At 38.2% G+C, this 17,871-nt stretch overlaps 1 protein-coding gene across 6 annotated transcripts in view; it reads left to right on the top strand.

The window, feature by feature from the left end:
• The window catches only part of LOC149267472 (hyperosmolality-gated Ca2+ permeable channel 1.5-like), a 292,293-nt gene that overhangs the window by 184,382 nt on the left and 90,040 nt on the right, over positions 1 to 17,871 (top strand). For all 6 annotated transcript variants that reach the window (XM_089433173.1, XM_089433142.1, XM_089433149.1 and 3 more), the window contains one exon: positions 40 to 380. In XM_089433173.1, coding sequence (XP_089289299.1) covers positions 40 to 380 — 341 coding nt within the window. The remainder of the gene's footprint in view (positions 1 to 39; positions 381 to 17,871) is intronic.

Raw genomic sequence — 17,871 nt, 5'->3', positions numbered from 1 at the left:
GTATAATGTTCAATTTACTTAGTTTGCATGTATTTCCAGATAGCAGAAGAACGAGAACGGGTACTGAAAGATCCTGAGGCAATCATGCCTGTTGCATTTGTTTCATTTAATACACGCTGGGGGGCTGCTGTTTGTGCACAAACACAACAAAGCAAGAACCCAACAATTTGGTTAACGGAGTGGGCCCCTGAGCCTCGTGATGTATACTGGAGCAATCTGGCCATTCCATTTGTTGCAATCGCAATTCGGAAACTACTCATGGGTGTTACACTCTTTTTCCTTGTATTTTTCTTCATGATCCCAATTGCAGCAGTCCAGTCATTGGCCAACCTTGATGGAATTGAGAAGGTTGCTCCCTTCCTGAAACCAATAATAGAAGTGTAAGTGAGCAATATACCAGATTTTTTATATTTACGTTTGGTTTTCTGTTTCAAGATATTTCGTTGGATTTTAACTTCTTGCAAATATTATTGTTCAAGTTTGTATTTTAATTCTCCTTCTTGCACATACATAGATCCTGACAGGAAGGGTGAACAATTCTAAACTCAGAAACTAAGAAAGAAATCTTAAAGAAATGAACGGTCATTCTACTTCATTTGCTTGACCCATGTTAGAGCTTGTTGTGATTGGTCAGAATGCAAAAGCCATTCCTGGATAACTTATGGTATTTTAGAAGTTAGAACATAGCCAGAATTTGTCCAAGGATTTAGTTGAACATGTCCTTTTGAAGGCAACCGGAGTCTTCCATCCTCTATTTAGTCCATGTGATTGACACATTTCACACATTTTTGTTGCATTCCAAACGCTGCAATTCCTAAGGTTCCTTATTTCTCTTCTTTTGAATAGAGTTTTCTTTTTGGTTGCTTGGCAGGACAGGGAAAATCTTATTGCAATTTAGTATCCAATGGATAGTAAGTGGGGGATAAGCTAAGGGCTGCTTTATTGCTCATTTTAACAAGAAACAAATTGCACTAAACTATGTTCATGTGTCTTTGTAATAGAGAGAATCAATGCTATTCATGAAGGGTTGTATTCAGTAGCATAGTTGTCTCCTAGGTACTATATATATTTCAGTCCCTTACCTACTGTATATATGCCAGTCTTCTTTGACTAAAGATTATCATTTCGTTTATCTATCACACTTATTACATACTTAATTCTCTTGTTGACTATATGAGCTTGCAACTTATTATTTTTTTCTCAAGAAATACTTCATATAGAATCTCATTGGCTAAGATGCTGTGCTATGAGGGGGATATCTATACCATCAAAATCACCAAGGACTTGCAACTGACCTCACCTGCACCCACTCAGCTAGTTTTAAACTTGGGTCTCTACATTAATACATCATCTTGCTGTTTGCCATGAGAATGCAATTCCATGGGCACTTGTCACTTTAATTATGAATGCATATGGAATCGCATGATTATGTCAGAAGTGGTATCAGAACAATTTGAAATCATACTTCCCTTGTTTTGCTTGTGCTTGTGGTAGTGAAGCTGCCTTGACTAGTCCCAATTGATAAATGCAAAGGCACTATTTAGAAGTGCCGAGGACACCATCCTTAGTGGAAGTAAGAAAATACAGAATTTCTTATGGAAAATTTCTTATAATGGTTTTCTAAGGTTTGGTTTTTCTTTGTTAAGGGATGATTGAAGGAAATAAAGTATTGTTTTTATTAATATGTACAATATCTAATTACATTAACATTGAATAGGCAAATCAATTACAAATTTCAAATTCAAGTATAAGTGAAAAGGAAAATTAGGTTAGTCCAAAATAATTAGGTTCTTAGTTATTTTCCAGTGTTGGAGAGCCAACAGAGAGGAGGTCAAAATATTCTGTAGAGGAAGCCATCAAGGTGGTGCGAGTTAGTTAGATCAACATAGTGAATTGCTGGAAAGAGGTTGGATCAGCTGCTGGAGGTCGGAAGACATTCGGTAGGCAGAGCAAATTTTTCTAGTGGCAGGCGAGATCTAGATGGCTGATATGAATATAATTTATATAAAAATAGTAAATATAAAATAATAATAACAATCATAATAATGATTAATTAGTGATTATTAATTAAGTGATTAATATAGAAGAGGCATCTCTCTAAGGACATGACCATTCATAAAAGGGCACCTGCGTAGGTATATAAGTGGGCCCTCATTTGTAACATCACATTTCACATCAAATTCTTTTATATACTATTCAATATATATGTTTCTTATCCTCAATGGATGTCTTCGTGTAAGTATTTTGAAGATTATTGCATAAGTACGAGCTTTGTTTGTAACATTGGTATAAGAGCATATACAAACTTTGTTTGTAACATTGGTATAAGAGCATATGCAAACTCTATTTGTAACATTGGTATAAGAGCATATACAAACTTTGTTCGTAACATTGGTATTAGAGCGTATACGAACTAAAACAGTGCGAAACACGCATGTAAAAGAATATTGAATGAATTGATTAACCTGGAGCAAACAGCTCAATGATAATACAAAGATATTTACAATAATAGAAACATCAGGTTTCTATGTAGAATATAGAACAAACAGTTTCATCTAAGAAACTGCTAAAAGAATAAAAATAGAAACAGCTAAAAGACTGAGCATTACTAAATAGAGATATATTCTAATACCCTCCCTTAATGCTCAATCTATTTACAACACCAATAGACCCGCGAAATTTTACAAATTTATCAGGACCAAGAGGCTTGGTGAAAATATCGGCGGGCTGCTCTGTTGTGGGAACATAGTGCAACTGAACTGAGCCGTCTTCAACCAGCTGTCGAATGTAGTGGCAGTGAGTTTCCACATGCTTTGTTCGTTCATGAAAGACTGGATTCTTGGCAAGTTTGAGCACTCCCTGATTATCACAAAACAAAGAAGTAGGCCCTGTCTGAAAAACATGCATATCTGCAAGCATACGACGAAGCCAAACTGCCTCACAGGCTGCCTTAACTGCTCCCCGATACTCTGCTTCTGTTGAGGAGAGAGCCACTGCCTGTTGCTTCTTACTAGTCCAAGTAACAGCACCAGATCCTAGACTAAACACATACCCAGCTGTAGATTTACGGTCATCAACTGAACCGGCCCAGTCAGAGTCAGTGTAGCCACTGAGAATAGGATTGGAGCTGCGAGTATATAAGAGGCCATAATCAGAAGTACCACGCACATATCGTAGCACCCGCTTTGCTGCTATCCAATGATCAACTTTAGGAGCTGACATAAAGCGAGAAATGTAGCTTACTGCAAAACTGATGTCAGGTCTGGTAGCAGTAAGATAGATGAGACTGCCCACTAATTGCCTGAATAAAGTTTCATCCACAAGAGGAGAGGATGACTGTGCTGAAAGTTTGAGCCCTGGTTCCATAGGAGTCGTGGCCGTTTGCAATCCTGCATTCTGAACCTTTCCACAAGATTTTTGGCATACTTGGACTGAGAAAGAAAGATCTGATTTTCAGTCTGCCACACTTCAACCCCCAGACAGTAATGAAGAAGTCCCAAGTCTGTCATCTCAAAAGTTCTGCATAGATCTTGTTTGATCCCATGGATCAAATGTGCAGAGCTGCCAGTAATGATAAGATCATCCACATAGACAACTACAAACAAGATATCATCACCAGTATGCTTGATATACAGGTTTGCATCAGATGGACTCCGCTGAAAACCCTGATCTGTCAGGTACTGATCAATTTTCATGTACCAAGCCCGAGGAGCTTGTTTCAATCCATAGATTGCTTTAACTAACCGACACACTTTCTGTTCTTGACCAGCAACCTTGAATCCTGGAGGCTGCGTCATGTAGACTTCTTCTTGGAGATCACCATTTAGGAAAGCACTCTTTACATCCATCTGATGAACTTTCCAATTGAACTGAGCTGCTAGGGCAAGCACAAGCCTTATGGTACTCATCTTGGCTGTAGGAGCAAAAGTCTCCTCATAGTCAATGCCTTCCTTCTGTGAGAACCCTCGAGCCACAAGACGAGCTTTATACTTATCTATGGTTCCATCAGCTTTGTATTTCACTTTATACACCCATTTGCAGCCTATGGGTTTTTTCTCTGCAGGAAGATCAGAAAGTGTCCATGTATGATTCTTCTGAAGACTTTGGAATTCGGCTTCCATAGCCTGTTCCCACTCAGATGTACCCTTAGCCTCTGAATAGGTTTGAGGCTCAAAAATACTGTGTATGTTAGCCATAAGAGCAAAATTGACTGTAGACTGTTGTCTGTTCTTATGTCTAGAAGTTCTTCCTTCAAGGAGCTCATCATCCCGGAGATCACCTATGGTTTTAGCCCACCATTTAGGCCGAAGAGAAGAAGAACCAATATCAGGAGCAGAGGAACCAATATCAGAAGGAGGTGGAGAAGGCTCAAGAGCAATAGGGACAGCAAGAGGAGGGTTGGCTTCTGGAGGAAGCTCAGATAGAGTATTATCAAATACTGATGCTACATCATCCCTCCCATCAGGTGGACCGACTGGAAGAAGAACACTGTGAGGCTGATCCTCAAAACATTGCTGAAAGAATCCTCTGTCCTCATCAAAGACTACATCCCGACTGAAGCTAAGACGACCAGTGGCTATATCTATCAGCCTATAGGCTTTGTGATGATCACTGTACCCTGTCATCATGAGTTTCTGGCTTTTGGAATCCAACTTAGAGCGCTTAGCAGCTGGAATCCAAACATATGCAACTGAGCCAAATACTTTGAGATGACTGATCTTAGGCTTACGGCCAGACCAAACCTCTTCAGGAGTCTTCCCTGTAACAACCTGAGTGGGTGATCTGTTAAGAAGGTAAACAGCAGTAAATACTGCTTCAGCCCAGAATCTGTTTGGAACACTCCTGTGTTGTAACATGGAACGAGCCATTTCAACAACCGTGCGGTTGCGGCGCTCGACAACACTGTTCTGCTGAGGAGTGTAGGGTGCGGTTAACTGATGTTTGATGCCATGAATATCACAGAAATTGGCAAAAGCTGAAGAACAAAATTCCCCCCCATTGTCGGTCCTAAGAGTCATGATGTTACAGCCAGACTCTTTTTCAACTAAGGTTTTAAACTTCTGAAAGGTACTAAGTGCATCAGATTTATTTTTTAGAAAATACACCCACATCTTTCTACTGAAATCATCGACAATAAGTAAAAAATATTTGCAAGCAGTGATAGAAGCTGTATTCATAGGACCACAAATATCAGCGTGAAGTAACTGGAGTACCTTAGATGCACGCCAAGATTCTCCATTCTTGAATGAAGACAATGTTGCTTTCCCGCTTGACAGGCGCCGCATACCCCCAACTGCTGAGTCTGAATATCAGGTAATCCTGACACAAGTCCCTCCCGGGAGAGCTGAGAGAGATACTGCATATTTAGATGCCCATATCGCTGATGCCAAAGAGTACTGATGGAGAGAGACACGTGCTGCTAGAGCCACTTCTGGAGAGTCACCGGTGTCAAGTAGCCTATATAGACCATGGTCCTCTAGGCCAACAGCAACTGTTATACTAGTCTCCCTGTCAATAATAGAGCACTTGTGTGCACTGAACACAACATCAAGCTGAGGAGAATTCCTCATAATCTGGCTGACAGACAGCAGATTAATTTCCATACCAGGAACATAGTATACATTCAGAAATATGAGTGTGCGCCCACCAGACTGAATTTGAACTGTACCTCTGCCAGCTACTGTGTACTTTTCACCTCCGCCAAATACCACGGAATCACTGAAAGGTGAGAAGTCAATAAACCAGTCACGCCTGTGAGAGAAATGGCGTGATGCACCAGAGTCAATATACCAAGCAGAAGACGGTACATGATCTGACGACCTTTTAGCCATAAAGGCATAAAAAACAGATTCTGTCTGCTCGGAATATTCCTGACTGCCTTCCAACATGAGATTGGTTAGCGAAGCCATCTGCACGTTTCCCAAGATATGGAAAAATACAAAAAATCCTGCACGGATTTCAAACGAGGATGCAGGCTGATCTAGACAGAAATTGACAGATGCTGATATAAGTATGAAAAGATTCCCAAAGAAGACTGATTTACTGTAAGAAACACAAACAAACACTAGATAGGAAGAATCAATAAATTGTGGAGATCTCACAAGACAGAGAAGGGTTCATTTCTGTATCGAGATAGACGACTGTAAGCTTTTATCACAGTGAGCAAAGCCGGGGCTAAGACTCAGTGAAGGCTACCTGGCTTACAGAGGGCTCGACCTTAGAAAGGAATGAAAGAACTCAAGAGATTAGGATGCAAAGAAGCTAGCTGATCAAGAACACTCCCTGAGCGCAGTTTCGAAATGAACTACTGAATACAATGCTGCCTGCTTAAAAATCTTCTTTCAAGATGACTGTAGCAAATCTTAACAAATTCTGTTTTGAAAAACAATAGACTTGCATACAAAAAAAATTTCTCAGATCTGTATCAGTGCACCAGATAAAAAAAACTAGACCAAAGGATAACTGTGATGCTGGTTTGATCACTTGTACTGATGATAAACTGCGATGCTGTTTTGATCCCACTTCAAAAAAATAACTGTGATGCTATTTCTGGTCCCACCGTTTCAAATATAATCACAATATATATATATTTTTTTAATCCAAATTCTAATCAAACCCGTCACTATAAACTGGAAAATACGTGGATCTGAAAATACCTTTATGTGTTTGCCGTCACTGTAGCCGTGAATCTGGAAAACCCGTGAACCACAAATACAGCAAATACAAATATTGAAAAATGGACCCACATGTGCTGTCTCAGCTTCACGTTTCTGCTGATTGATAACACACTGCCGGCACACACCACGGATATATACGTCTCAGGTATCAAATTGGCCCACAAAACAAATACGAAGATCTAAACAATGGCCCACGTGAGCTATCCAAGCTTCACGTTACGTCACGTCTCAGCTACAGGTCACGTCTCAGCTACAGGTGTATATGCTTGAAATATACAGGTGTATACAGGTGTATACGCTTGAAATTGGACCACGTGAGCTATCAAAGCTTCACGTCACTTCTCAGCTACGTTTATATGTGTATATAAATAAAAGCCACAGGTGAATACGCTTTGATAACACGCGAATGACTGAGATATATCGGCGTTTGCAATATACACGGGTTTGTATACCATAAAATCTGGAGGATCTCTGCAGTATATCGATTTGTTGAAATCGTGAGCAAATATACGCGAGAGAATTTTTTTTTTTTAACTGTATCAATGTTCTTCAACAGGATTCTGTCGTTCTTCAATGTATCACCGTCACATAAAAAAACCTTCACTAGAATCTGAACTTAAAAAAATGCCGTTGCGTGGTTCTGTAGAATACGAGAGTGAGAATACTCAAACAAATGTTGACGCGGATACCCAAAGCCGCTGGAAAGTGCCGTGGTTCTGTCGAACACGTGAGCGAAAATATTCAAACAAAAAAACGTATTAACTTTGATTTCTGCTACTGCTTCCAGCTTTATGCACCAGATATCGTGACAGAAGAAGACTGCTGCCCCCGGATTCACAATAGCTTTCAGATCTCAGACCATGAACAAGCGTTCTTTGTAAATGGAGACGCTAACCCTTGGAGAGAAAAAAAAATTTCGAATGTGGCCACGATAACAAAAAAAAATCCAGATCCCTAAAGAGCAATTTCGAAATGAAACAAAATTTTTCAAACAGTGAAAAATTATTTCGAAAGACACCTGTGCTCTGATACCATAAAACAGTGCGAAACACGCATGTAAAAGAATATTGAATGAATTGATTAACCTGGAGCAAACAGCTCAATGATAATACAAAGATATTTACAATAATAGAAACATCAGGTTTCTATGTAGAATATAGAACAAACAGTTTCATCTAAGAAACTGCTAAAAGAATAAAAATAGAAACAACTAAAAGACTGAGCATTACTAAATAGAGATATATTCTAATACGAACTTTGTTCGTAACATTGGTGTCAGAGCTGTTCGATCCTTTGGCCGCTCAACCGCTACACAAAGCTAGTCTGATCCGTCCTTTGGCCATCAACCTGTCAACTTCGTTGTTGTCGTGATTCAAGCGTTTTGTTGTATAGTTTTGGAGATTCTCCATTTACCCATTAGGCCTTTGGACATTAAAAAAAAACTAAAAAAACTGACCTTAGGCCATTGACGAAAAAAAGAAAAGGAGTTTATAAAAAAAGGGGGGAAGATACCATTTTTTTTCAAAGGAGTTTATAAAGAAAAAAAAAAGTTAAAAAAAATCAAAATACAAAACACAAAGTTCAAAGGTATTTGAACTAGAAAGAAAGATTTAACAAAAAGTGAGAATATATAATATTAAAAAAAGTTAAAAAAATATATTTAAACCAAAATAAAATAAATTATATAAACAAAAAAAATTACCTTGCGACTGTCTAGCTGCTGTATGTAGTCGTCCAGTCCAATCACCTAATCGATTGCTACCACCATTGAATATTCTGTTGCGTATACACTTCCTTTATCTAGCCACAACTCGATTTTTCTCACAGGCGACTGTTGAAGAATCTAGGGCAAATTAAGTTAATGAGATTCTTCTTGCCATGATAACTATTTGTGAGGTATTTTTAACTTTTTATTAATAGCACAATCTTCTCTTGATATTATTAGAGTGTGTCTTCTTAGTTCATCAAATAGTTACCAAAACAAAAGAGACAAGAACACAAGATGTTGGCTTTCTGCCAGGGCCAAAACCTCTCACTTTTTGAGAGGAAAACCCACACAAAATTCTTCTTATAAAGATTCCAATTGACGAATACCAAGACCATGACCCTTGACCTATTAGGCCACTCCAAGACCAAGACACCAATCCTCTTCTTTGTCACTGTTGAGATCATCATCATCACTGCTGCTTCACTGAGGTCATCATTACTGCACCTTCACTGAGATATTCATCATAACAATGAGATCATTATTGTTGCACGATTGTCGCATCTTCATTGAGATCTTCACCTTGTAACTATGTCTTCATTAGGATCATGAGATCATAACTGAAACTATGCTGAGATCATGACTGCATCTGGAAGTATGCCGAGACATGGTGTGTCACTGTGAGATATTTTCATCACAAATATATCGAGACCATGATTGTGTTATCTCCCTGCATTGAGAGCTTCGTCATCATAGATATGCCTAAACTATCTAGTATGCTGAGGCGGAGTATGTTCTCTCCCTACACCGAGATCCTCATCATTATAGTAATTAGTACCCATCCGAAGAATAGAGATCTTCTGAGATTGCGAGGTCTTTAGACTGTACTCATTGTAATTACCCACAAGATTTTAGAGGCATCCGAGTTCCTGCACTTTCTGTCATGACCCTAACCGCATATATATAGTGGTCTGTCTCTATATTTGAGCCGACATGACATGCTGAATGGGTGTGACTCTATATGTTAGGGGACATGACTTCTTTAGCTATTTTTGGAGGCTTGACTTCTTCAAGAGGTCTGTGCTTGTCTTTGGAGGGCTGTTAGACATTTCTATAGACTTGTATACATTGAACATAGGCTCAAGAAGAGCTTCTTCATATGACATTGACTCTTTGACTCAATAATAAATCCTAAGGCTCTCAATGGGAGCCGCTAACAAATAAACCTCTTGCTCATGAAACCCATGCAACAAGGAATACAAAAATAGTTTTATTTCTTTTATTTCATCGTTTACAAAGATCATGTCATTATGAAGAATGAACTTAGTTATACTTTCTTCAACACTCCCTCTTAACCGGGGAGGTATTCATAATGGTACTTGGTCGTTCTCAATATGAAGAATTTCTCATAAGAAGAATTGGATTGGTAACCCATCTGTATAGCATCATAGTAACCAACATTGTTTCCACAGCAAGGCCTTGACTAACAACTCTATCTCTCATTAGATCAGAGTACAATGTTGGTGAGACCAATGACTATTGATACCTTCATCATTGTCTCTCAAGGTACCTACCCACCCGGGTGTTCACTGAGTATTACCTTTTAGGACTATTCTTATCTTGGTTTCCCAACCCTCAAAGAATATCGGTCCTCCTGCCTACTCTTTTCTTGGATGCCCTACACATCCTCAAAGAGAGTCAGATGCCAGATGATTACCCAATCCTCCATTCTTTCTTCCCAAGTGAAGACAAGAATGTTGTGTCTATCTCTCCCTCTTAACTAGGGAAGATATGCCCATTCCTGTAAAGGAATGTACCCAAGTTCCCTCTGACCAGGAACTTGCCCAAGCTCCCTCTCAATTAGTGAACTCTTCAATGAGGATTCCATTCAAGAATCTTGAGGATCTTGCATATCCATATTTGGCAGATGTTTCCTTTTTGACTTGATGCATGATGAGCCTTGTCCTAGATGACTTCATCCTTTCCTTTAACTGGCATGGATTTTGTCCTTAATGATTCCCATGGTGATGTCATGAGCTCTTGTTTCTGATGCTTTCATGGTGCCACGATGCATCTTATTACCATGGTCATTTCAAAAGATTGAGGAGCTTATGATAAGGCCCATTTGTGAGGGATACCATCTCAATCATAGTGGAGATTTGTTATTCCCTTTTTCCTTGGCCCCTTTTTCTTTAGCTTCCTCCATTTTCCGGCAATATGACCTTTCTTTTCATAATCTTTCCATAGCACTATTCTGTCTTGTTTGAGGACTAAACTTCCCTTTCCTAAAATGTTTGAGTCCTTTAACCTTCAACACTTTTGCCTTCAACTTGTCTTTTTCTATCTAGCATAGAGACCACAAGTTGTTGAATGAGGCAACTTTCTTGTCATTTGTTACCTTGCTTATCAGTTAGTGCATTTCAGAACAATGATGATTATCTTCTTATCATCTCTCCCAGATTTCCCAATTGAGATCTTATGAAGATATTCCTTCATTCTTTGATACCTTCAATCAGGTCTAAGTGATATGACCTTCTTCACTACATTTCACAGAGTATATCTTCTATCATTTCATATATCTCTTTTATGTCTCCTTTCCTGCTACATAGGGATGAGAGGACCTTAAGAGTTCCCTTCCATGAATTCATAGGAGAACTTTTTCCTTGATATGTTCACTGACTTCTCTTATCTTTGAGGATTATGACAATCCTCCTTATTCCATGCAAGGACCTTTGATGGCCCATCCAACCTATAGATCTTCTTGCAATCAGCGAGTCATTTTTACCAAATTGATTAATGAAAATACTTACTTGACATGTGAAGATAAAATCAGATGCATTGATGCTTCCTTAGGATGAGATCCTTGTTGTAACGATAGGAAGCTTACCTTCAAGTTACTACGATTTATACATTTGATCCTTATGATTTGAGATGGCACTGTATTGCTATCACACAAGTGAACCTTGTAGTATGCAACATCGTGTAGAATCATAGAACATCAAGGTTACTTACTACGATAACCTTATAGTACTTGGACCTATTTTTGGGCGCTATGCTGTAGATGATCCTTTTCATTATGCCATCGAGTATCATGAATTTGAGTTGTCAAATTCTTTATAGAAAAGGATTCAATATGAGGTAGTGACTATCACTGGTATGATGAGATCATGTTATTATTGAGATCACTGTATGACATAGACTGAAACTGTGGGAGACGCCAAAACTGTTGCTATGTACCCGAGTTCTGAACACTTCATCTTTTCACTAAGATTACTTGATCCTAGAACTTCAGATAAGGATCCAATTCAATCTTGCTATTGTAGACTCTCTCCTTGATTATATAGATAAAAGCCCTTGCCTTTGTTTATTGCTGTTGTAGACTTATTCTTCAATCCTTCATGTAGGTTTTGAAAGACAAAACCCTTCAACTTGCTTTGATGCCCTTCTTGAAACCTGATACTTGAATGTCTCTTTTCGCTGCCCTTCCTTTGACTTCAACACCTTTGCTCAGATGCCATGTTGAAGAATCTAGGGCAAATTAAGTTAATGAGATTCTTCTTGCCATGATAACTATTTGTGAGGTATTTTTAACTTTTTCTTAATAGCACAAACTTCTCTTGATATTATTAGAGTGCATCTTAGTTCATCAAATAATTACCAAAACAAAAGAGACAAGAACACAAGATGTTGGCTTTCTACCAGGGCTAAAACCTCTCACTCTTTGAGAGGAAAACCCACACAAAATTCATCTTATAGAGATTCCAATTGACAAATACCAAGACCATGACCCTTGACCTATTAGGCCACTCCAATACCAAGACACCAATCCTCTTCTTTGTCACTGTTGAGATCATTACTGCTGCACCATTGTCACATCTTCACTAAGATCTTCACCTTGTAACTATGTCTTCATCAGGATCATGAGATCATAATTGAAACTATGCTAAGATCATCATTGCATCTAGAAGTATGCTGAGACATGGTGTGTCATTGTGAGATATTTTCATCACAAATATATCAAGACCATGATTATGTTATCTCCCTGCATTGAGATCTTCGTCATCATAGATATGCCGAGACTCTCTAGTATGCTGAGACATAGTATGTTCTCTCCTTACACCAAGATCCTCATCATTATAGTACCCATTCGAAGAACAAAGATCTTCTGAGATTGCGAGGTCTTTAGACTATACGCACTGTAATTAGCCATGAGATTTCAGAGGCATCCGAGTTTCTGCACTTTCTATGGTGACCCTAGCCGCATATATATAGTGGTCTGCCTCTACATTTGAGCCAACATGACATGCTAAATGGGTGTGACTCTATAGGTGAGCCGACATGACTGTAGTTATTTTTGGAGGCTTGACTTCTTCAAGAGGATTGTGCTTGTTTTTGGAGGGCTGTTAGACATTTCTATAGAGTTGTGTATATTGAACATATCAGTGTTGCGGGGGCACCGCTCCCCCCGATCCTGCTCCCAATTCACGCTCCGAGTGGGAGCGACTCGGGAGCGCGCTCCCAAAATCGCTCCCGAAAAGGGAGAGATTTCGTGAGTGCGCACCCTAAAAAACGCTCCCTGCCTTTTCGGGAGTGTTTAGCCTTTTTTGCAAATTTTTTTTTGCAGTGATGTTCCAAATGCAATATTTTTTCAAAGAAACAAATAAGTTTGAGCTTAATGATCAAGTCTATGGCCCTAGTATTGATATGCGTTTCATGGTAATGTTAAATTCTTAAAGTAAAAGTGACATTCTCCTTAATCTTCATTTTCATCCTTTTACTTAAATTTCTAACATTACCATGAAATGACTCAAGATGTTTGAGAGTGGTTCCGACCTTATTGGATTTCATATGGAGAAAGTAGAATTTTAGATTTCATTCAAAATCCAGTAGACTTATCAATTTTTCAGGATTTCAGGATTGCAATGTTTCCATTGAATTTTTTCAGGTATTAGGGTATGGAACTCGTATTTAATCAAGAGCACCAATCCCTCTATGTACCTTGATGTTAGTGACATTGGTTGTCGAACTCCTCCATCATGACCCTCCTAAAAATGTACCTTGATGTTAGTGATATTGGTTGTTGAACTCCTCTATCATGACCCTCCTAAAAATGTACGCATCACTCAAACAAAATCTTGATTTGACATGCTATGCTTTTTCTATCTTATGTTAATGCTTAGAGGGTGATATTAATGACAAAGATCCCTATACAGATACAGATGTAATGACAAAGATACCTCCAGATATTAATGCTTAGAGGGTGATATTAATGACAAAGATCTTGATTTTCCAACAAGACTAAAAAATTAGACATTTCTTGTGGTGGCAAGAGGCCCAAGCATAAGCAATAGATAATAGATTTACTTGTCTTTTCTAGTTTCTAGTAGTTTTTATAACTATTGACTCTTTCATATTTATTATGATATTTTTTTAAACAATATATGACAATTTAAGTTTGAAGTTGGCAATTATAATTCATTAGTAATGAATTATGAATATGATGCTTCATGAAAATTGAAAGTTGTTTCATTTCATTTTATAACATTTCATTTCATGTTAGATGTTATTTGTTGTAATGGTTACACTTAGCTTACAAGTACAACTTTGGTGATCAATGATGATAAATGTTATATATTGATTGTTGAAAGCTTGAAACTTTAAGATTGATGAATCATGAGACTCAATATGTTGTATGTTACTATGTTACTAACTTGTGGACGTGGTTGATGAAGATTATAACTTCTAGATGATTGTTGTTATATGGTTCAATCTATGTTTTTTTTTTTTTTTTATGTTTTTTTTTTTTATATCTAATTCATCATTCTACATGTTTTTGTTGACATATATGTATCAAAATATCAAAATATAAAAAATATATATATCATATAAAATCGCTCCGGGATTCGCTCCCAAATCGGGAGCTTCTGAAAATGTCGCTCCCGAACCCGTTTTCGCTCCCGTTCCCGCTCCAAAGTAACACTGGAACATAGGCTCAAGAAGAGCTTCTTCATATGACATTGACTCTTTGACTCAATAATAAATCTTAACGCTGTCAATGGAAGCCACTAACAAGTAAACCTCTTGCTCATGAAACCCATGCAGCAAGGCATACAAAAATAATTTTATTTCTTTTATTTCATCATTTACAAAGATCATGTCATTTTGAAGATCGAGTCTAGTTACACTTTCTTCAACAACGACAATGCCTCCACTGTTGTTTAGTGCCTTCGCGTACCATTGTTTAGTTTTCTGCTGCCACCGCAAGCTGGCCTAGTCAACCTGTAGTTGTTGTCTGTTGTTGTTTGCATGCCTTATGTAGCACGCATGAAGCCCCTGACCACCGCCTCAACACACTGCCCTGTAGCCTTCACTGTCCACTTGCCATCCACCATTGCCTCAATTTGTCTATTTGAAAAACAAACAGGTGATTCCGTTGCCATTATCCTTGTGAATCACCCAAACAGAACACACCAACATTGGGTTCGAAAATAACATAAGAAAGGTACAAAACTAAAGAAGTGATTCTGTATAGCTGTAAGAATTTGTCTACAGACTTGGATACAATCCCTGATGCTAAATTAATTCTATTGCAAAATGACGTCTCGTGCTATAGCCACTTTTAGGTATATTATTATTTACCACCTTAATTTTTAGTACCTAGTTAACTAAGGTTTAACATTTATTGACCATTTCCAAACTAAACTACGTTGCCTACTCAACTATGAGACCGAAGTGCGTTTGCTCAATGGAGTCTTTGAAATCTATTGTGCTTGTAATTGATACGAGAAAAAGGTCACGACTTTACGAATTCCAAGGGTGGTTCCAGTCAAACTTTTAAGTTGTTAAAGGTCATTAACTTCCAACGACGATTTGAACCGTGGTAGCAGATTTGAAAATCATGGTGATTCCATCAAACCAAAGAATTAAGACATTGACATCAGATTAATTTTATAGAAATTAATCTTTACATACATTTAAGTATTAAAAAAAGGGGTATTATTAAATATTTGGAAAAGAGAAGCATTATTAAAATAAAATTATATTTAAAAGAAAAAGAGAAGTAATCAGACATTAGAAATTGCTTAATGGGATAGGGAAACAAAAGAGAGCTAATTAGACATTTTTAGTATATTGAAAAAAATGAAAGATTTTATTATATTTTGAAGAAGTGGGTCATTCAAACAAGAATATATAAACTCCTTGATCAAAGTACCACTGACAAAATCATCGACGAACGCACAATCGAGTCAATTGTTGCAGAAAAAATAATGAATTATAATCCGCAATTGACGGAAGAAAAAACAAGTCTATATTTTGGACCAAATGTCCATTTTGTAAAACAAAATTTGAGTATTCGTCGGATTTTAAAAATCACACAACATTCTGTCTGAAATGTCGGAAATTGTTTACTCTTGAAGAATTTCAAGGTAATACACAAACACAAATTAAAAGACTAAACGAAGTACTTGCGGAACTTCAACGAAAAAATGAAGTGTCGGAAAAGAAATATAAAGATCTCGAAGATCGATTTTACGAAGAATAAACAAAAAGTAACAAAGAAATTTGGCGTCTAAGGGACTGTTACCGCTCAAACTAGCAGTGTATCTAGGAGGAAATCCTAAAGGGGCAATTGCTAGGTCAAGCGCAACAATGGAGCAATAGCCCACTATCACCTCAGCTAAAGCTCCCTACTCTTTACGGACTTTCACCGATGGGAGGAGACCCGGTATGATAACGATCACAAAGATGACTAGATCAAAGATAGGATGAAGAGTGATCCTAGAAGCCTATTCACAAGAGAGGCTCAAGATTGTGGCTTGCTTGTCTTGGAAGACATGATGGAAGACTCTCTAGGAAGGGCTTGGGGAGAATTTCAAGGGTTAAGTTTTGAGTATGTGTCTTATCAAAGAGATCCCTAAGCCCTAGAATTCTTGTGGAAACATGGGTTTTAGGTGATCTTTGAGGAATTAACCTTGATAGTGCGTGGGACCACATAGGACCAAGTGGACCCGAGGTTAGGTCAAGAGGATAGGATTTAGCAACCAATGATATACTTGACCTAATAAGGGAGGGGAAAGGGACCAAGGAATGAATTTTCAACGATAAGCAATGCAAGGATCCCAGTGAGGTTTCTAGCCTAAGGGAAACCAAGGGAAAAAATTGGTCTTCGAGCTAGGGCTTGCGATATATCAAGATCTTATCGTCAGGATCTAATGAAATTTGGAGGGCTTCTTGAGGACACACCAACACAATTGTGGACCAAAAATCAAAGTATTTGGTTGGCTAGATTGTGGGAAATTGATGCCCTAGTTACCCCAACTTGGCTAGACCTGGAAGAAGGTGAAAGAATATGATTTTTGGTGACCACCCTTGGTAGATCAGTGCCTTAATCTTTGGAAGAATCGAGTCTATGATGAATACGAGTAGGATTTCTTGATTCCCAGCAAGAGAGGCCTCAAGATTACTTTGCTAGCCTTCTAGGTCAAGGAGAAGCAATCTTGCAAATTTTTTACTTCAATATGCAAAGGAAATGGCTTATCAAGGTTAAATTCTTTGATAGAAGTACCCTTACAAAATTTCTCTCATATTACGTGGCCCATACATTGAGATATGCTATAATAGAGACAACTTCCACAATTTTAAGCAATAAATGCATGTAGCAATTAGCCCTAGAACAACGAAAATCCCAGTCCAATGTATATGACAAAGCAAAATAATAATAACATTAAAAGCATGTACTTACATGTAATAGAGTATATCCAACCATTCACAATTGACATGAGAGAAGCTCCGAGAGAAGATAGACCAATATCCACACATCAAAATTCATCCATAAAGCTCCAATTCATCCTCTAGAAAAAGTGCGAAAATATCAAGAAAGAGCAATGATCCAAACCAAAGTGATGATGATCAAATGAGCTCATCTCACTTGTATTTATACACAGCTTAGGAGTTCGAATTAGCCTCCTTGGCCTACATAAGCCCCAAAAATAAAATAATGTTCTAATAATCTAAATTTTGGTGACAAGCCCAATAAAGTAGCTCATAAATGAAAGACTGAGCCTCTCAAGAGGTCAAATAATAATCTATGCATGTTGAAGGGCCCTCTAGAGGCCTAATGAGGTCCATGGGTGCCATAATGAAGAGTAGTACCCCCAAAAGCAGTGGAGAAGGGGTTGGCCCCTTGTAATAACCTGTGGTGGTCCAAATGAGATGTGGTGGCACACAAATGTCCTCATGCATCTCCAAACAAATCAAAGATGCCTATAGATCACCTGCAAGGGCTAGGATGATGGTGTAGGTGGTGCCACATCATCGTGCAAGTCCTAGATCATCGGCAAGTGTATGGTGCAAATCTGGGGCCAACTGGGCGTGATGGATCAGGTTCATCTTCCTCGTCCAATAAGTGAACCACGAGCAATCTATGAATGGCTGTGGGTATCCATCGAGTGCAATTTACTGTTGTGGAGGCCCATGGTTCTCAACGCA

This window comes from Pinus tabuliformis, chromosome 6, assembly GCF_031772625.1.
Source record: "Pinus tabuliformis cultivar Carrire ecotype Pingquan chromosome 6, CPIR1, whole genome shotgun sequence".
Lineage (NCBI taxonomy): Eukaryota > Viridiplantae > Streptophyta > Pinopsida > Pinales > Pinaceae > Pinus > Pinus tabuliformis.
This window is presented reverse-complemented; position numbering and strand designations above follow the sequence as displayed.